Raw genomic sequence first — 21508 nt, 5'->3', positions numbered from 1 at the left:
AGAACACCGGGAAATTTGGGGTAATTTGACACACAGCTGCGTAGTTTGTGTATGGGTAGAGATGGCCCTGGTGACACTGACTTTTAGTATGAGCTTACAAATCACTTAACTTTTCTGAGTCTCTGTTTCACCATACGTATAACAGGGATAGTGATATTTTCCTACTGCATAGGGATGTCATTATGTTTGTAATGAACCATCTAAGTGACAAGTGACAGACATGGATTCCAGAGGTGAGATCACATCACAGGATAACACTAGCTGAAACACAGACCTACAAAATTACACTGTGCCAACCAGCTTAGATGCTCCAGAATTCACAGCCTGAACCTATATCCAATGTCTCAAATCAAGTAGTGGAGGCAGGAATGAAAAATATCAAATTCAAACTATAATTTTATTGGAAAAGATATTTTTAAAAAATCCATTGGGTATTTAATAAGGCTAAGTGTCAGAAATTAAAAGGTTATTTGACCTTACTAAACAACAGTCTCTATTTGAACATGAGTTCAATAATTAGCAAAAGTGTTAAGTAGTTGTATTTAAAAAGAAAAATGCTAAAGATTTGTTCTTTAGGTATGATGCATCTGGAGTTTTCACAAGTATGAATGACCCTTTTGAAGTTTCAGTTGGCTTTGCTGGAAAGAACTCATGCTTTTGAATCTCAGCTTGCTCACGTGTGTTCCTAATTGTTCTTTGCTGCTATAGAGGTGTGTTTGAAATGTCTTACCATTGTTACATCTTACGTCTACAGATACATCACCCAGCACACTCTTGTTTTACTGTCACACTCTTGCTTTACTAAGTGTTACTGATATCTCTTTGAAATGAAATCTTAATGTATGTGATGGTGAATAGATGTTCCTTTCTTTCACTCACAGATTATGGTAATTTTTCAGTGGATGTCACTGAACAGTAGCAAAATGAAAACTGATATATCCTCAGATAGTAGGTTTTATCTGAAAAATAATCAAAGTTTGCTGAAACCCAAGAGCCCAAATAGCTAGTCTCCAAAGAACGTTATCTGATAGAAAGTTATGTGAAAGATTTGCACGATGTTTTCTGTGTTACTGAAAGTTTACAGTTATAGTAGTCACCTTTTCTGCCCATGATTCTTTGTTGATTAGTGTCCTATCAATTAGCTATTTGGGTTGTATAGTTTCAGATAAGTACTAATTATTATTATTTATTGGGTAATGCTATTCCAAAGATAGTAAGACATTCACAGTTTCATAAAAATTAAGGCAAAGTGATCCACAGGGTTATCTAGTCAACAGTTGCAGGCCAGTTTCCATAGTTTAATACCTCATCCCCAGTGGTATATTGTCTGCTCTTGCCTTGACTACCTCTAATGATGGCAAACAACACAACTTTTCTTGGCAGGTTGTAACAATAATTAGAAAAGGAAAACAATTATAAAATTTTACTCATTTAAAGTTAAGTGTTTCCTCCATAAAACTTTTAATTTTTTAGCCTCCACTTCTGCATCCTTACACGGCCCACACAATTTCATGACTCCTCAGTCATCATCACTGTAGGCTGCACACATTTCCTTCATCTTGTTTTAAAGAGCGTGGGTGAAACCCTTGCCTCACTGAAGTTAATGGCAAAACTCCTGTTAACTTAATTGGGGCCAGGATTCACTCCATGTTTTCCAAATCCTTTGCCCTGCTGTTCTGTGGATTTAGGTAAAGACATGGTTACTATCCAAATCTTCCACTAATGACCTAATGGGAGTTCCAGAGGTCTATGGAGGCAGCATTGGCATTAAGCTATTTCTGGTCACAGAGTCATAGGAAGCATGTCAAAAAGCAGAGGTAAAACAATGACCAGATTTGCTCTGTGTTACAAAATCTGCAGTAAATTACATGACCCTTGAGACATCTAACCATTGACTAAAAAAGAAGCAAACAAAAACTAACCCTTTCATGTTAAGGCTGTAGCCATCTCTATTTTTTATACTGTATCAGGCCCTAAAAAATCAAGGTGAGCTAAAGCAGTGCATATAAAGAGACAAAAGCACATACAGGAAGAACTCCCCATTGAAGTCAATGGCAAAATTCCTATTGACCCTGGTGAGGCCAGAATTTCACCCCAGGCTCTTATTCAGCAAGGTGCTTAAGCATGTGTCTTAGGGTATGTCTACACTACGAGATTATTCCGATTTTACAGAAATCTATTTTTGGAAACAGATTGCATAAAGTCAAGTGCACACGGCCACACTAAGCACATTAATTCGGTGATGTGCATCCATAGTACCAAGGCTAGCGTCGACTTCTGGAGCATTACACTGTGGGTAGCTATCCCATTGTTCCCACAGTCTCCCCTGCCCACTGGAATTCTGGGTTGAGATCCCAATGCCTGATGGGGCCAAAATTTTGTCCCGAGTGGTTATGGGTAAATGTCGTCAGTCAATCGTCCCTCCATGAAAGCAACGGCAGACAATCATTTCACTCCCTTTTCCCTGAATTGCCTGGGCAGACGCTATAGTACAGCAACCATGGAGCCCATTCAGCCTTTTTTCACTGTCATCCTATGTCTACTGGATGCTGCTGACAGACACGGTACTGCAGCGCTACACAGCAGCATCCCCTTGCCTTTGCAAGTTAGCAAAGATAGTTACCAGCCCTACTGTACCGTATGCTGCTTTGCAAGTTCACAAAGAAGGTTACCAGTCACACTGTACTGTCTGCTGCTGTCATGGGTGCTCCTGGCTAGCCTCAGTGAGGTCGGTCGAGGGCGCCTGGACAAAAATGGGAATGACTCCTCAGACATTCTCTTCTTTAAGTTTTGTCTAATGGAGAGTCAGTCCTGCCTAGAATATCAGGCAAGCCTACTAAAGAACCAGAGAGGCAAACGTCCGCTCCAGGTCAGAGCCCCAGACATCCCACAGAAATGATGAACTGCATGCCATTCTAAGGGGTGCCCTTACAAAAACTCCACCCATTGCTTCCCTCCTCCTCCACCCCTCCTGGGCTACCATGGCAGTTATCCCCCCATTTGATGAAGTGATAAAAAAATGCATGACTAAGAAACAACACTGACTTTATTGCTTCTGCAAGCAGAGATCAAAGGGGGGAGGGGAGGGCAGTTGGCTTACAGCGAAGTAGAGTGAACCACCATTCTGCACTTGTTCAGCCTATAGCTGAAAATGGGAATCTGTGATAAGCACTAAAATAGAAGCACAGTCAGGACTGAATCTCCATTTGTGTGGGCGCCTTTGGTTGACACTGATGAAATACAAAATGCCCCAGGATATGTATGTTGGGGGACAGTTCTAAACGGCAGCTTAATTTTTTTATTTGCAGCAAAATGTAGAGGTCTAAGTATCCGATTGTGAGCCCTGGTAGCAAGGGGTAGGCGCGACCGCACAGTGCTGCTGACTGGGAGAGTAGCCTGAGGAAGAAGCCTCTAGCTGCCATGATATTCCAGGCAGGACTGAATCTCCATTAGACAAAATTTAAAGAAGAGAATGACCTTAAGTCATTCCCATTTTTGCCCAGGCACCCCCAACCGACCTCACCGAGGCCAGCCAGGAGCACCTACGGACGATGATGACGGATTCCAGTCATACTGTACCGTCTGCCGTCCGCAAGGCAAGGCAAGGCAAGGTAAGGCAAAGGGATGCTGCTGTGTAGTGCTGCAGTACTGCGTCTGCCAGCAGCATCCACTAGACATATGGTAACATTGAAAAAAGGCGAGAAACTATTTTTTTCCCTTTGCTTTCACAGAGGGAAGGGGTGCGGGGGGGGGGCTGACGACGTATACCCTGAACCACCCGCAGCAGTGTTTTTGACTCTTCAGGCATTGGGAGCTCAGCCTAGAACTCAAATGGTTTTTGGACAATGCGGGAACTGTGGGATAGCCACAGTCATCAGTCGCCCCTCCCTCCATGAGCATCCATTTGATTCTTTGGCTTTCTGGTATGTTTGTCTCAGCTCCTTAAGTTTCATGCAGCACTGTGTTGAATCCCTGTTGTGGCTTCTGTCTATCATTGCCTTGGAGATTTTTTCAAATGTTCTGGCATTTCGTCTTTTGGAACGGAGTTCTGAAAGAACAGATTCATCTCCCCATACAGAGATCAGATTCAGTATTTCCTGTAGGGTCCATGCTGGAACTCTTTTTTGATTCTGGGACTGCATGGTCACCTGTGCTGATCAGCGCTCCACGCTGGGCAAACAGGAACTAAAATTCAAAAGTTCGCGGGGCTTCTCCTGTCTACCTGGCCAGTGCATCCGAGTTCAGATTGCTGTCCAGAGCGGTCACAATGGTGCACTATGGGATAGCTCCCGGAGGCCAATAGCGTCGAATTGCGGCCACACTAACCCTAATTCGAAATGGCAATGTCGATTTCAGCACTACTCCCCTCGTCGGGGAGGAGTACAGAAATCAATTTTAAGAGCACTTTATGTCGACAAATATGGCTGCATTATGTGGACGGGTGCAGGGTTAATTCAATTTAACGCTGCTAAATTCAACATAAACTCGTAGTGTAGACCAGGCCTAACATAAACACAAGTTGTCTCATTTACGTCGATACAACTCAAAAGTCTAAAGTTAGGCACATGCTTAAGTATTTTCTTGAATTGGGGCCCACAGAGGAAAAGCAGGCATTAAAAAATAAGCATGTGGTAACTCTTAACTACAAAGTTATCACTGGCATCTCTGACTCCAAGCATAGTGATAAACTGTGGTATCTCAGATACCACCCTGTGGTTACTGCTAGCAAAGGATGACTTCTAAGGGTTATTGAGCCTGAATTTTATTTAAATATATTTTAATTTACTCTATTAAATATATGAACACATTTCTCCTAAAAGTTATAGTAGGTGAATTTTTATCTTTTATTTTTTAATAGCCAGGTATTATATATGCTTGGTTTCTGCACACATTTGAGATGCAAGTCTGAGACCAGAGAATTTGCTTGTATTGGGCATGGAGTTTTGTGACTAAGAAAAACAAGAAATTATTAAAAAAAATAATTAAAAAAATTAAGTGCCTAATCTATTTCCAGCGTTTTACATGTGTTAATGGATTAATGAGCGCTTATTTTTGTTAACTAATTTTGTCATAAAGGTAAAAATTAAATGTTACTTTTAAGCAGAAGTTCCAAAAACTGTGATTGTATAGCTTTGATTTTCATTAAATAGTTGTTCAGAAACAAGTTATAGATCCAAACAAAGTTTCTCAGTCTGCACTGAAATGAGGAAAGAGAAATTTAGTCTCTAAGACAAACTGAGCCCTGCTGCGAGTGATTAAGTCAATGGAGTTATAAGGCAGCTGAATTTGGCCCTGTTAGGAAAAATAATTGTTTCAATTAGAACTAGCTTTAGAAGCAGTGATCATGAATAGATTCTCTCACTAATACGATACTACAAGTAATGTAAATGTATGGAGTTGTATTGGATTTGGGTAAATTAACCAAGCAGAAAGAAGGAAACCTCAGTGATGTAGGATCAAGTCTAAAATATGCAAACAGTGCATCTGGGGCTTTATGTTTTCAGAGATTCACTTTATAAAATACAAGATTGTGGATTTATAGGTGTAACTGAGCTTTAACACAGTTCTCTCAAATTCAAACCAGAAGAGAAACAGCTGATTATGATCAGACTACATTGTAGAGTTTTCTAACTCAGATTCACAAATACAGTAAAATAGATCACATGTTGCAGATGTCTGCAGATAATTAGCATCTGTCTACTAAATTGCTAATTACGTTTTAAAAGAATGAATACACATTTTAATGTTTATTTTCCCCTTCAAAGTTGGCTGCAGATATGAAGAAGCTCATTTCAATCTAATGTTTTCCCTTGTGTGCAATAAGAGCCAGAGGGTACCTTGCTGGTGCTTGAAGATCATTTTAAGACAAATTTATACCACATATAAATGGCTGTTTAAGAGCAAATCTACACTAGAGCTCTACATCAGCACAGCTGCGCTGCTGTAGCACGTCTGGTGAAGCTATGCTATGCCGATGGGAGACAGCTCTGCCTTGGCATAATTACTTCATCTCTCAAGAGGCGGAAGCTGTGTCAGCGGGAGAGCATCTCTCACCAATACAGCGCCAACGTGGACAATGCTTAGGTCAATGTAACTTACATCGCTCAGGGGTGTCTTTTTCACACCCCTGAAAGACATAAGTTACATTGACTTAAACAGTAGTGTACACCAGCCCTAAATGTTCTTTTCTTATACAATTCTACTTTCTGACAATATTTTAGTAGTATATTTCTTTAAATAATTTTTAATGATTCCTATACTAAATGTATGCAAAAATGCAATTTTATAAGTTGGAATACTGAAAATGATGTCCATGTATAATATAGTTATGTGTATATGGACTAGCTTCCTTTTCAAAACAACTGTCTGAATGGACTTTTTAAAACTCCACTTTGACATCTGGAGCACTGAACTCAATGCCTGAAATAGCTGAAGTTAAGATCTAGATATCCTCCAGTATATTTACTGCTGTGTTAAGACAGCTCATACTCTCCATATGGTTTTAATAGGAAAATTTGAACCATTGATAATTATTTTTTTTAATCAGCTGGAGACTTGCAATAGCAAAGATTTTTATGGATTGAACAAATTTAGTGACATGTAGGTTGAATTAATGAGATAGCTCATTAATGGAATAATTACTAACTTCCTAGTCTAGCAGCCTGTCTCTGGAAGTGATCAGCATTTAGTGGCATAACTCTCCCGTAATGAACATAATTGTAAAAATTATCAGAAGGAGGAAGTTCTTCCTGAGTCCAGCAACTATCCAGTTTATGCTGGGAACCAGGAGGATTCCTAGTCCCAGTGCAACTACAAATACCATCCTTTTTCATACAATTGTTGAATTTTTTTAATTTTACCCAGGGTTTCCTTCAACGCTATTTTATGGTAGAGAGTTTTACAGATTAGTTATACATCACACAACATTTGGTAGCTTCTTATCCTTTTTAATTCAGGTTTTTAATTTTGGATTCCTGCTACTTCCTGTTAAGTATGGAAATTCAGTTAAGGCACAGTTATGCCTCCCAACAACCTAAACTTTGCCTTGTAGTGAAACTATACAATAACTATAGGACTATGATTGTGGCATTTTATTTTTTGTGGTCCTATATCACACTGATCTGATTTTTAAAGACACATGAGATTCCCCCCATCCCCCAAATTGTGTCAGTACAGGGCAGAATTCAGTATATTTGAATGCCCTTATTGCGTTTTTCCATATTTTAACATATTTGGATTTAAGTTTATCCTTCAATTCTGAATTTTCTTAGTTTGTAATTATTGCTTTTAGGATTGCAACATTGCTGTACTGTATGTTACCCTAAATCACTATTATGTATTTTCAACAGTAACTCAATTTTAATGCCATTTTTAGCTGTGCCTTTCCTTAAAAAAGATTATACATGAAGACTAAAACAAGAAACCCAAAGAGAGTCATTGCCATGTGACATTTTTAATTATCTGAAGATGCCATGTTTTGACTTTTAATCATTTTCATTTTAACTTCTATGGATAGATTTACTGGTAAATTTTGGCTACTTTATGCCACCCTGGAGCTGCACAGAGCAACCAGAGTCCACAGGAGAGTTAAGGCACTTTGTTTCATCAGAACAGTGCAAAGCAGCCAGAGCGTACATTCCAGTTCCCTTCTCACCATCTTCCAAACTTCTTTTGCTCCTTGCATCTCCCTGTATTCCTCTGCACACACACTCCAGCCTCCCCCTCCTTCTTGAACCCCCTACATTCCCATGCACAAATACTCCAGAGCCCCCTCCATTATGCACCCCCTACACACTTTTGTATACACCCACTTCAACTTACCTTCCTCCTTTATCCTTTATCCTTCTCCTAATTCCCTTGATCAGAGATATACCTGTTTCCTTCACCCTTCGGTCTTTCTCTTTTCTCCAGTCAGGGGTGGTGCTGGGGATGGGGGAGTTTGCAGGGGCTATAGCTCCCCCAAAATTGCCTTAGTCTCCCTTGTAGACAAAGGTCAAACGTTACACAGAAGTGAAGAGGTATGATATCGTCTCCCTTACTTCTCTGCTGCTGCTGGCGGTGGCACTGCCTGCAGAGCTAGGCAGCCTGAGAGCGGTGGCTGATGGCCGGGCACCCAGCTCTGAAGGCAGCACCGCCACTAGCAGCAGGGCAGAACTGCAGAAGGGTGGTGTAACCACAAGATGAACAGCAATTTTCTGTCTAGCCTCCAGAAAAGGCTGGTGCCATTATTTTTCTTAACTGGAAGTTCATCTGTTTACAGAGGCTGGTGAATAAAATATTTTCTATATCCTGCCAGGGGACTGACAGAAACACTGAGAGGAGCCATTGAAAATCCTAGTTGAAAATCACCAAAAATGTGATTTTTTATCCAGTCTATTGTTAATATAAATTAAACAAATGTTACTGCAAGAATCAATAGTTTTAAATCAAGTAAAAGTTAAATGGTATATTATCCAAGGAGACAGAACTGACCAAAAATACCAAAGATATTTTCACTAGACCTGTCGTAAGTCATTGTTGAAAAAAGAGTTCAGACACAGATAAATTCAAGGCACAATCCATAAAACTGGAAGTCAGCCTTACCAACATGTTACATAATAAAGAACGTCATTAAACTAGGGTCATATACAGAAATGAAGACTCTATGCAGTAGTGAAATAGCCAGCTTCTCCTAATTTAAAGGGCATCCTCATGACAAAGCTACAGCTATTCACACTGAAAGATACAGCACTGTTTGCTTGAGATTACCTGGGCCTTCTGTTAGCATGGATCCCCATGCCATTGGCCTACTGACTGGAATGACCCCAGACAGGCCCAGAGGCAGTGTTGGAACCTTAAACTTATTCCTTATATTGTTAAAACATCTTGTATGTCTGCATACCTATATATCTAATAAATAATAACGTAGCTAGACAAATACATTTTACACATATTTCAAATATTTTCAGCCAAATATTAACTTTGATTTCTGAGCTTTCCTCACTATAAGCAAAATCTAACCTTTGCCTTGAAGGCCTTGCCTAGGGCAGAGGGGTAGAGTGATTCTGGCACAAGAGCCATCGCAGCAGCTGAAGCACAGAGTGTTTCATGAGACCCCACTGTAACCTTGTGCTGACTGTTCCTCACAGCAGAAGCCTGCATGCGCCACTGACATCAACATGCTTGAACGCAGAACAGGGGACAAGGCAAAAGCCCCTTCAGCAGATCCGAGTAAGGATCCAGAATTCCTCATGTGGGCAGGGGCAGCTCCAAGCACCAGCGCAGCAAGCGCGTGCCTAGGGTGGCAAGCGGGTGGGGGTGGGTGGTGCCAGTCATCGTGAGGGTGGCGTTTCTGCGGAAGGTCTGCTGGTCCCACTGCTTCAGTGGCAATTTGTCGGCGGGTACGCTGAAGACGCGGGACCAGAAGACCTCCCGCAGAACTGCCACCGAAGGCTTCCTGACTGCTGTGTTTGGCGCAGCAAAAAATGCAGAGCTGCCCCTGCATATGGGGAAGAGGAGAAAGATCCTTACTCACCAGCCCCTTTGAGTATCTGCACAGTACATAGCAGAGTTTAGGCCTATATTACATGAGCCCAGTGTTCAGTTGCTAATTTCCTTCATGATCCTTTTGCCAATATTCTTATTTTTCACATTTGCACAATGTCCACAAACTACAGAATCAGTATACAGTATTAGCACCAATTGTACAATGGTAAGAAAGTTAGGACAATGTTTTAAAAGTTGAGTGCCTAAAGTTAGGCATGTCCTGTAAATCCATAATTAGACATTTAAATAATAAATGCCTGATTTTCAGAAGTACTGAGCAACTGCAGCACCGCAGAGCAGTCCACATGCATCATACTGAAAATCAGGCCACTTATTTATGAACCTTAGGGGAAAATTTTCAAATGTGACTACATGACTTAGGAGCCTAAGTCCCATTGTCAAAAGTGCTGAGGAGCCTAAGCCTTCTTGTTAGTCAATGGGACTCAGGTTCCTAAGATGTTTCTGAAAACAAGATTTAAGAGCTTTTAAATTTTTTTACCCTAAACAGGAATTTAGGTGCCAACTTTGTTACATATTTGTTACTCATTTAAAAAAAAACTGGCCCTGGTTTTCATTAGAAATGTCAATAATGGTAACAATAAAACCTGTAAATAATAAAATATTTAGACTAAAACTTGTAAATAATAAGATATTTAGACTAGAAGCCAAATAATTTCAGCAAAACAGTAATCTTCTAGTACATTGTAATGAGGTATATTAATGAAATTCTTTTCCAATATAGGATTCAGTTTATTAATAAATATTGTATCCTGAAGCCTGCCCATAATACCAAATCTAACCCCTAGTGTTTTAGAATACTTGCCTCAGAAAATGACTATAAACCATCAGGCTCGAGAAATCAGAAATGGAATCGGGATCTTAATGCATATAGGTCATTGCTAATTAAATGTGGCCTGGATTGGTAGAGGCCAAAAACTTTCAAAATCTGGTAGACATTCAATGAAAAATAGGAGGTGCCATTGGTCACAATCTAGTTCCTCGGGACAAGACTCTACATCACAGAAGGACACCCTCAGAACTGGCACAAGTTAACACAGCCACTGCTGGAAGTCACATTCAAAGACTTAGGGTGAGATTCACTTCACTTGCATAAAGCCCAAGCATTTGAGCCCTGCAAAGGTAAGAGTGGTCAGAGAGGTGAATCCACCCTCCAGTCAGGATAAACATGAGTGAGTCTTCATATGGGCTAAAATAGTGGCCACACTCCTCAAAGCCAGTTGCGTGGAGTAATGGAAACCCTGGATCACCCTCACAGGGGTCTGTTTCTATGGCATACAAGGCGCGAATGGGCATTCCTGTGCATCTGCTCAGCTGATCAGCCTCATGAGGTTGTGCAGAACCTTGAACCAGCCCTGAATACGCATGGAGTTTGAGCTACTCTCACCCCAAAGAGATAATCATATAAAGAGAAGGTAAAAGTATATTTTTAGGAATCATCAGAAAGATTAGATTTTTTTTTAAAATAAACAAAAATATAGATAAGCAAGCTACTCTACCACACCAAAATGTAATGACTGTAGCAGATAAGGTATTTCTAAGAGTTCTATTGACTCTCCTCTCAGATCTACACAGTGCATATCACTGCAAAATGAAATACATACAGTACATTTCAAGGACTATCAATCACCTATTTTCAAAGCTGTGGATCTGGTTAGAAACTAGAAAGGTAGGTCTATGCATGGGCAAACCTCAGAAGGCTCAGAATCCAAGAACAGAGTTTGAAATCTATCCACCCATATGAAACCCAAATTTTCAGGCTCTGTGTAGGAAGTGTTACATAGTGGTTAAAGATGTCATATCTGCTCACTGAATCCAAGGTTATGGTGTCATACAACTCTGTCGCAAGACTGATGCTCCAGTCTGTTGGCTGGAAGAGCAGACACAACCCCTCCATGCCAGCTGTGTTCTGGTTCAGTTTGGTTAAGCACCTGGCTCCCTGTGCACCTGGGGTCAGAACACTTTCCTCCCTCCCCTTCCATCTTCCCCTTCAGTCTCCCATAGCACTCCTTGACTGTGGGCAAACCCCAAACCTCTGCAAAACCCAAATCTGTCTTTTCTGTGCTTCTCTGCAGTCTCTGGAGGCTGTGTCACTAGCAAAATTGTCATCAGCGAGTGAAGGAGTAGGAATGGAGCAACAGGGAAACAAATTCAAACATGAACCAGAGACAAGTGGAAGATCATATAAGAGAAATGAATGGTTATATGAGGGTATGTATTTCCTAGATAAGCATAAGGCCAACACTGAAAACAAAAGCTCAAGTAGCTTGGCTGAGAGATTCAAAATGCACAGATCAGGGCAGTAACTGGTAAATGGCAATAGAATATATATGTATATACTAAGAAAATAATAAAATACAGAATGACTCTAAAAGCAGGTAGCAGACAAGACTGTCTGAACTCTGATGCGAGCAGTCTGGGACACAGTGTGTTGTGGTTGACTTTGCATCATCTTCCTGATGCTCCTGGTGTGCTGGCCAGCTGGCTTGAACATACCAGAAACATTTGCGCTTAGGCCTGTCCACCACACCCAGCACCAAAAAGAAAAGTCATTAGATCAGGTTCACAAGCAGTGTGATTCAGGTGAGAATTCCATCTCCAAAGGAAGTTGGGGCCAGGGCATTAAAGACAGTGGGCACTCCATATGTGCTATTATAGCACTGAACATGGGGTCTTAAATGACCACATAGTATAGACATATGGCCAACATTGCATAGGTCCAAGTTAAATATTAATCACATGAATCTGAAGACTGGACATAACCAATTCTGAACATACATATCTATCTAAAAAAGGAGAATTCTACACAGGGTATGCTGTGCTTCTCTTGGAGAAGACAAGAATACACCTATTTTTTCCAAGTATTTTCTCCTTCTATCCTAGCCCACACATGTAGAAATATGAATTAATGTTTCTTTGAAAGTTTCATATGCGAGATCTACTGCAGAAACACAACGCTCTTCCCTACTGTGTGTGTGTTACAGGAACAAACCAGTAATACAGAAGAGGGGGTGGAGGAAAGGAAATACTGCATCAAATGTAACTGAAATTGCCACATAAATTGTAATTAAACCATTACCAATAAAATAGAGCTGAAAGCCCCAGCAACCATGTACAAAGTTAAACACAGCCAAAAAACATCACTTGGATGTAAATATTTTTACTAGGTGAGAAAAGACCAAGCTGAAATAAGCTTAATTCTTGTGGGAAATATAATGCACATTAGCTTTTTGCATTTACTCGTCTAATAAAAGTAATAGTCATGTTTAAAGAGACTCTTTCAGACCCAACATTTTAGTTTTATTAAAAATAACTTAATAGAGGAAATTGCATTGGAGACCACCCTGACTAGGTAACAGGTTGTCATGTGAAACCATGACAAAATAACAAAAAATATCAAGTGTAATTCTGTTCCACCTTTATCTGATAAGCAATCTATTGTAGGTCTCCTGAATGGTGACAAAGAAAAGTTTCACAGGCTGATAAATGCTGTTAGTGGATTTGTCCCTTTTAAAAATGTCAGTGAAAACATTTCTTTGCTTTGGGTTTAAACATTCCCTTACATTCTCAAGCCAAAAGACTGGTTCCTTGAGCTAGTTCCTGACAAGAGAAAGTGAAAGAGACTAAAAACTATAGTAAAATTGACTAGTTTATTTTCCTTTGTCCACATTAAATGAAAACCAGCAGAAACTATGAAAAGATAATCAGTTTTTAAAATTTCTTTCAGTTTTGATAACCTAAGGGATTATATCTAACATGGATTTGAAAATATATCACTTAAAACTATACAAATCCAGATTCACCGATATGCTCCAGCTCCTTCGTATTTTTTTGGCAATGCAGAGTAGCTATAAACCTGGCTTAACCAGTCAGCTAAACTGGGTTGATGGCTGCTTTGTTTCACTGGACTGTCTCAAAGCATCCACACTGTATCCATGAATCTGGCCCGTGATTTTTAACCCCAAAGTGTCCTTTCTGTATATATTTTCTTTGGATTTGTGCCTTTCTATTCTCTTTACCTTACCCAAATGAGTTGATTTACATGCATTTGGCATGGGTGCAACCTGAAAAATTTGTATCCATACTTTGAACACCCAAAAAGTTTGTGGGTTTGGAACCAGGTTATGGTTTATGCTAATTTCCAAAAAGGTATCTGTACAATTGACAAGCACATTTGGCTGGTCAGCATCTCTGCAATAACATATACAGAACTGTTGGAATATTTCTTTCCATGGACCAGACCCTGTGAGGTACTGAACACCTGTATCTCCCAGAGAAATCAATGGGAGTTCAAGATGCCCATACCTTTAAACCCAATCCTGCAACTCTTACACATGTGAATATTCCCTATGCCTACAGGCAGTATAAGTGAAGATAAAGTACTGAGACTACTTGAAATCAATGGGCTTACTTTAGAAAAGATTACTTATGTGAATAAATATTGCCAGATTTGTCCTATACTTGAAAACATTCATGATAAACTATGTTATAGGGGTGCATTTATTTCCTAAAGCAGAAAACACAACACAGCAACACAATGCTAATTACTGCTTGATCAGTTGGTATTCTGGCATCCTAGTAATCATCTTTAAAGATCAAGAATGCCATGTTTTGCAAAAACACAGACTATATATTTTATGGCTTCAAAATGAAACTAAAGAACATAACCTGCTCCATCCAGCTGTACTTAATAGATTCCTTTCTTTTTGTTTTTCATTCTCTGCTTTAATCTGCTTCAAAATTAATTGACTTTCCCATAAATTTGTGCACATAACTTGATAACTCTTGAAACAACGTATTACACATTGCAAAGTAAAAACATTTTAATTAAAGTTAATGATGACACAAGGAAAATTTGCATGGCAACCTCTAAACTATACTGGATAGAATAATAATTATATCATGCATTTAAAAGACCAAAGAAACGTTCCCACAGTTTCTGTACCAGTCATTTCTATTTGGTTTCAGATCAGAATAAACAATCCTCCTTATTTTGTAAAATTAATATAAAATATTGCTTTGTTGGCAGAAAATAGCAGTGACATCTCTTTCCAAAGGAATTAAACTACAAAAAAGAAAATAAAAACAAAAGACGACAATGTACTGGTGATGACTGGGGCCACTTTTAATCCAAAAAGGACAATAAACCTTTTTGTCTAGACTGGGAGTGGCCCCAGCTCAGCCTCCTGGGTGAGCAACACATTCTCCACACTCGCTTAACTGCAGCTCACTAAAACTGTCTGATGCACACCCCCACTGGCTTGGAGCAACTCCACACCACCCCCTAATCAAGGTTGTCTCTCAAAAACATAATCTAGCTCTTACACTTTTCAAGCATCTATCATGCAGGTACAATTTCCTAATCTCCTTGCTACAGCTATTAATCAGCAAAAGTAAATTCAATTAAAAATTGAAAAAATTGAAAAAATGGGTTTCCTCTCCTCCCATACCTCACAGGGCAAGGGGAGGAAAATCAAAAGGAAAGGATCTGAATTTCCCTCTGCACATGCTTGGCCACTGTAAGCCAGTGATCTCTTGTATGAAAACTTGCAGGTTAGGAGTCTGCCAGACTGTTTTACTTGTTTCCCACTGCAACATGGGGAATTTAAGATTGCTGATCGGAGGGGAGCTCTTTCATGCTTCTCCACTGGAGACCTTCAGACTATCCATCCTCCCACCTTGTTCATAATGGCAGGTGGGGTGAGATAGGTTTCTTGTTCCTACTGATACATTCAGGAAGCACCTCAAAAAAAGAGAGTCTATAGCAGGTTGCTTGTTTGATCTGACCTTTGTCACAGTGTTAGGATGGCAGGAATTCTTTTTTTAGTAATTGTGGTTCTGAGCCATAACAAAAATGAGTACAAAGCTAGCAAAGAGTAGACAGCGCTATGCCATGTTAGCATGGTGGGAAAGGCTTTTCAATCATGCACAGATTCAAGACATGCCTCCTACCAGCCCAATTTTCTTCCCCAACGGAGATTCCAGCTTGAGGCAAATTTCATTGGTTTGCGATTCCTGTTTTGTCCCCAAGGGTCTGGGACCTGCACAGGCAGTACATTGAAACTGGACATATTCTCTTTTCTTTTCTTGCTGGGAACTTTATTATGTGGTTAAAAATTCTCACTAATGAAAGCTCTGGCCTTCACTTATAGTAGAACTGAATGAGTTTTATTTCCTGCCTTTGATTTAGGGTGATAGCAGCAAAACATTTTCAAGTCTTTTGTAAAACACAATATATAAATGGTCACATATTTAAATAATCTCAGAGAATGACCTATTTAATGCTAATTTCAGAAGAAAGCTAGTCTACTGGACATAATATAACCACCAACATAGAACAATGCCCATTTTATACAAAGCTTTGTTATTTGCTAGGAAGACGGCATTAGAGGTCTCACTGCTGAAAAAATACAATGTGCTCCACTATTATATTTCTTATTAGTAATGCTATGATTTACAAAATTTCATCCCCTTTATACTTCTGATCAGCAAGGCCTTATCTACCTGGGAAAGTTGTACCAATTTAATTAAATTGGTTAAGAAAATGATTTAGTTAAATCAGTGCAATCCCTTGTGTGGAATTCTTATTTTGGCTTAAGAGTGCCTTGTATCAATTGATCAATAAATATAATGCCTTTTTAAACCTTACAAGGCCTAAACATGATAGTCCTTGGATTGTTTTATCTATTTGATGAAATGTCTGTCAAAAGTACTCATATACATAATGTAAATGATTTTTTTAGGGCCATGGTAGACAGAAGGGAAAGTACACGATAACGATATTTAACACAGGACATAAAAATCAAACAGTCTCTGATTTATACACACTCATCCACTTGTTTTGCTTGAAAAGTGATTAACTGCCCTAGGTCAAAGTATTTTTCTCTCCACTAAACTCTATCATCATTTTCCTGCCCCCCGCCCCTGCCCCCAAAATAGGTGACTTGCACTCAAGGAGTACAAAGTTCTCTACAGTGCTAGCTCTAGTATCTGCACTAATCTCTGCAAAGGGAGCAGGAGCAGCTGGAACCATAGCCCCTGTCCCCGCTGGGCTGGCTGCAGAAATGAGCACATACTGCACCCTCTTTAATATGCTTGCTGGAGCTCTGGGAGATATAGGCAGGGTCTCTTTCATCTCCTGATGGGCTATGGCTGTATGCCAGAATTAAATCCTAAAAATCTAAAGTTTAGTACGGAGACTGTTTTGAGTTTGATTATGAACAAATGGAGTATGGTGGTCACGATTCAGATACATTGATAGAACTAAGGGAGGACCCAGAACTAGAATGCCTGGAGTGCTGCAAGTCAATACTGAGATTCTTGGGCAGAGTGGTGTCTGAAATCTAACAATGGAAGAGTAGGAGAGCTCCAGGTTTGAACCAAGGTGACAATGTAGGACAATGTATGCATAAGAAAGGATATCACATTCCCACACAAAGCTTAGGACTAAACAATAATACTATGTATCTACCTAAGCAGCGTGATGCAATATTTATTCCAAAGAGTCATAAGGAGAAGTAAGTATTTTTTAAATAGTTTGTTTCTGTACAGTAGCAGAATATCAACAAATTTCAACTATTTAGGATTAGCTAATCCTAGAGAAAATTAGCACCATATTTAATACTTGATATTTTATCAATCTGTAAATTAAAATCAAGTTTTAAAGCCTTGTTTTTAATGGAATTAAAGCACCATCACTCTTTTCTAAATGTCTGTAGCGTGTAGTCACAGTCCATTAGGAGAACATGTTAGCATTGTTCATAACAGGATGTGAATGAAATAATCATATAATCAGGACTATTTCAACATCAATAAAGCTTTAGAGTGATTATTCTGTATAGCCGTAACACAATACCTTTTTGCATAGTTTCCCTGATCAGATTAAAATGATGATGAATTCCTCGATGGCCCAAGTGTGCTCCAAGGAAAGCTAGAAGGTTGTACAGTTAACTCCCAGGGTGTAACTCTAAACCATACAACCTACTACCTCAACCCGGATGCACACAGCTTCCAACGATGACCATAAAGTCTTCTTCGCATCTTCAGCATCTCTTTCAAATATGGCAGCCACATATCTATGTGCTCCCTAGCGGGTGGATTTCGAAAATGTTAAATATAGTTAACTCTATTTTCAGTCATGTTCCATTTTCAACATTATAATGAAAATACATATTTGTCTATTTTGAGGGCATTGCTAGCAATCTGTTTCATCCAGTTATTTTCCTTTTAAAAAAATCTTGTAAAGGGATGATGTGAATCCAACTATATTGCTAAAAGAACTTACTGTGGTCACTTTAGTGTCTTGTAAAATAAAAGTCAAGTAGACATCCAAATTTAGTTATTGCCTTTGACCACATGCTATTTGAATTTAACATTATGTAATGTTATGTATTTATTTAAAACTAGTATACCCTACCCTTGCTCTGTGAAAAAAATATTTAAGTTCCTTAAATATGAGTATAAATTTTTAACCTGATTTTAAGACGAGTGCTTTAAAAAAGTCAAATGGAACAAAATGAATTAACACACTAATAGGGCATGTGAGAACAGAAGCACAACAGAAATAAACGTTTAACAAAAAAGTCCAAAATCCACGTTTACTTGAGGCAATCACTTAGACATCAGATTTTCAAATATGACCAAGTAGCTTGTCACGTAATCTTTTGCCAGATCACCAGAGTGACACAGACCCATAGAAACGAGCTTGTGCAGTATACTTTACCACAAGATCGGATCTACGGGTTTATGCCAATTGGCACCAACAGCTAGCATCTCCCATTTTAAATGAAATGTGGAACACTTAGGACGGAATAACTTGTGAAGCATTTATAATTAAACCAACTGTAAAAATATATCATCCAACGATTGGCCTTCAGAAAATAACTTTGCTATTTTTTTAAAAAAGAGGAAAATACAAAAAACCTACAATATTTAACAGGTTTACTATCTAATCTTTTTATCCGTAATCAGAATAAACATCATTTTGCATAAACTTTGTAACAATGGAGCATCCAAAATTCACAGTGACTTCCATAGGAGTTTTGCAGGCCCAAAGAATGCAGGATTGGGTCCCATAATTAGATGTGAAATAATATGAACACTATATGTTTGGCTTCTGTGCTTGAATATGAAACATACTACAAACCAACAATGAAAATCAACCCACTGTCTCTGAAAATCCATCATGTATCAGAGCGGGGCTCCAACATATAACACTGCAAAGACTGGTTGGAGATTTCATCATATTACAATGCTTACAGGTACTTCTTACCAAGAACTTGATTATTAAGCAAAGCATATAAAAATAACCCCCCAGAAAATAGTTTATATATTTTGTTCACTAAAATTCCAAACAATATTGCTTCCTGGTAAAACTTCAAGATTAACTTATAAACCAAATTCGCCCTTATTTTCACTGACCCAAAGTATGGTGCCTCATCTGAACAGGCCCTTTGTAGAAATATTCAGTAACTCAACAGGTGAGACAGACAGACATGTTTTTATAATGTAAATATTTTACATGAATGCAATTTCATCTCAATATTTTAAAGATCAATATATAATAAATGAATGTAATTCTAAAACAGCATAACTACAAATGTATTTTTAAAATATTGGTAGCAGAGGTGTACTTGTTAAAATAACTGCTGTAGAGATGATTTGGTTTTAGCAGGTTATTGAAAATCTGCAGCTGAAAATCTGTATCTGAACTAGATTTCAGTATCCACCTTAAATTGTTTCCCATTAAAGGCCTAACTCTGTAGTCCTTAATCTCGCAAAATTTTCATTTAAGAGAGTGAGAGTACTGCTAGCATAGGGATACTGGATCAGGCCCATACTCTGTTCAGTATCTGGAAAATTGCAGCAAATACTTCTAGTTTGATAACGACAACAATGATCTAATGCCTGTGAATGACCATTGTGTTTTTGAATAATTTAGTGAATTAAATCTTAGAACATCTACAGTATGTTACTTGGGGTTTTTTTGTAATTGTTTAAACAAATTATTTTCCAGAAATGTGTGTTTTAAACTTGCTATGATTTTATGTACAACATGTGTGCATTCAAGAGTAATAAAACTTTATACACGATTTCTGCTGAAGCCAAAGGGTTAACATATCTTGTCATAAAAGCCAATCCCTATGCCTAGAATACTTATATCATGAAACGCATGGATACTGACTGCTTATATCTCTTACTGATTGATTCTAATGGATGCTATAGGAGAGTACTTCTCAGATATTTCCATTTCTAGGAATGACAGAGAGGTATTTAACATTCCATAAAAAAACCCACATTGGTCACTGCATTTCATATATATTGTAAAAGATCTAAATTATATATTGATTTTTCAGTTTAGTCTAAAGCTGCACAGAAAAAAGTATAAACACAACCAGTAGTGCACTATTCCCAACAGAAAACAATCAAAGAAAAAAGTTTAATAGATATCTGTAAGATTATTTTTGTCACGTTCCCTTTTAACAAAAAGACAATGCTTTCACATTAGAATTTTCAGTGTTCTTGCCTGCAGCTTTGTTTATTTAAAAAAAAATATATAAAATATTTGTTTATTTTATATATGCAAAAATGTTTAAGAAGATCACTATTACCTTCACTGATTTCTGGTATAACCAACTTCTTCATTTTTCATTTCCGTTTTAATTTTTCCTTGCACTAAAACAAGAAAACGATTAAGAGAGAAATAATGAGACGGTCCAGTCTGTGAAAGTATTTTTAGAACATGAAATATGTAAAAGGATAGCAGCCATAATTTTAAAGATCTAAAACCAACGCCCCTCTGAAGGCCATTGGCAAAACATGCAGTGAGCCACACACTCTTAGGCAAAGTGACTGTGTTATTTGTATTTTTCTTTCTTTCTTTCTTTCTTTTCTAATTTTTAAAATTGTATTAACAATTCCAAAAACAGAAGTGCACACCTGGTAGAAAATAAAAAAAGGTTTGCTTAAAGATGCTTATCTGATTTTAATTTAGCATGGAACTTAATATAAAAATATTGGAGACAGTTAAGTTCAATTACACTTACAATAATTTTTAAAAAGATACTTTTGTAAAAACTCAGAAAAATATATAATTTGATTGCTATGCTTAAATTTACAAAAGAATTATGTTCTTTAGAATGCAAGAATAGGTTTTCCATTATACGAATAAACATTATTGACATATGTAGTTATTTTTATGCAAATATTGGAGGGAAATCACAATAAATTTGTTCTTTTTAATATAGGTGAATAGAGCTATATCTTTCCTATACATATATGATCTCCATTTAGTAATTTCCCACAATTCACTGCAAAGCAACAAAAATATAAAGTAGCACAATTCAGCAGGTAGTCTTAGATCAGCTATCCAACTGGCAATCTATAAATTGTGAAATACATGTTTAAACTTCACTAAATATATTTTGTAAAGCCATAAGATAGTTATAAAGTTTGTATAAGAAAAGGAACAAAAAATTACAGTTTTTTAAACATAAGAAAATCAAAGTTTTCAATGAACACACATTTTGTGTCTCAAAAGTATTTTCTGTCCAGGGACTTTTTAATAAAAGATTCAAAAGAACAGATGAAGACTGAAAAAAGTCATACTGAAAATATATAAAAAAATATTGATTTGGACAATACTTTCATTGTTTGCCAGGTAAAATGAATTTTTTTACAAACTGTTCCAATTGCCTAGCAATTTATTTCCAAAGACAGGCAAAATGATTAAGAAACAATTGATCTGCTGACACAGCACTGTGCTTTAAACTTACAATAACTTTGTATGCACTTCTCACAAAAATATTGAATAGGTATCTTAAGCACAGTTTCAACTATTCACGGACAAGTGCTGATTTACCAAACATCCTAAAATAGGCACTGTTACTAGCAGCAAACCAGGCTTGCTGCATGAAACTACAAATAATGTGCCTTTTTATTCCTGTGCTTATTACACTGAATTCTT

General features: G+C 38.0%; 1 protein-coding gene and 1 long non-coding RNA gene across 3 annotated transcripts in view; both read right to left on the bottom strand.

Annotated features, from left to right (window-relative positions):
- Positions 1-9060, bottom strand: part of LOC142045826 (uncharacterized) — a 34770-nt gene extending 25710 nt beyond the window's left edge. The window contains exons 1-2 of the mRNA XM_075059888.1: positions 9001-9060; positions 4008-4148 (exon numbers count right to left, since the gene is read on the bottom strand). Coding sequence (XP_074915989.1) covers positions 4008-4148; positions 9001-9060 — 201 coding nt within the window. The remainder of the gene's footprint in view (positions 1-4007; positions 4149-9000) is intronic.
- The window catches only part of LOC116815473 (uncharacterized), an 83200-nt gene that overhangs the window by 34787 nt on the left and 26905 nt on the right, over positions 1-21508 (bottom strand). For both annotated transcript variants that reach the window (XR_004371498.2, XR_004371497.2), the window contains exon 2: positions 20154-20217. This is a non-coding gene — a long non-coding RNA (uncharacterized LOC116815473). The remainder of the gene's footprint in view (positions 1-20153; positions 20218-21508) is intronic.

This window comes from Chelonoidis abingdonii, chromosome 1 (assembly GCF_003597395.2).
Source record: "Chelonoidis abingdonii isolate Lonesome George chromosome 1, CheloAbing_2.0, whole genome shotgun sequence".
NCBI classification, from domain to species: Eukaryota; Metazoa; Chordata; order Testudines; family Testudinidae; genus Chelonoidis; species Chelonoidis abingdonii.
The sequence above is the reverse complement of the archived record's forward strand: the minus strand, read 5'-3'. Positions and strand labels throughout refer to the sequence as shown.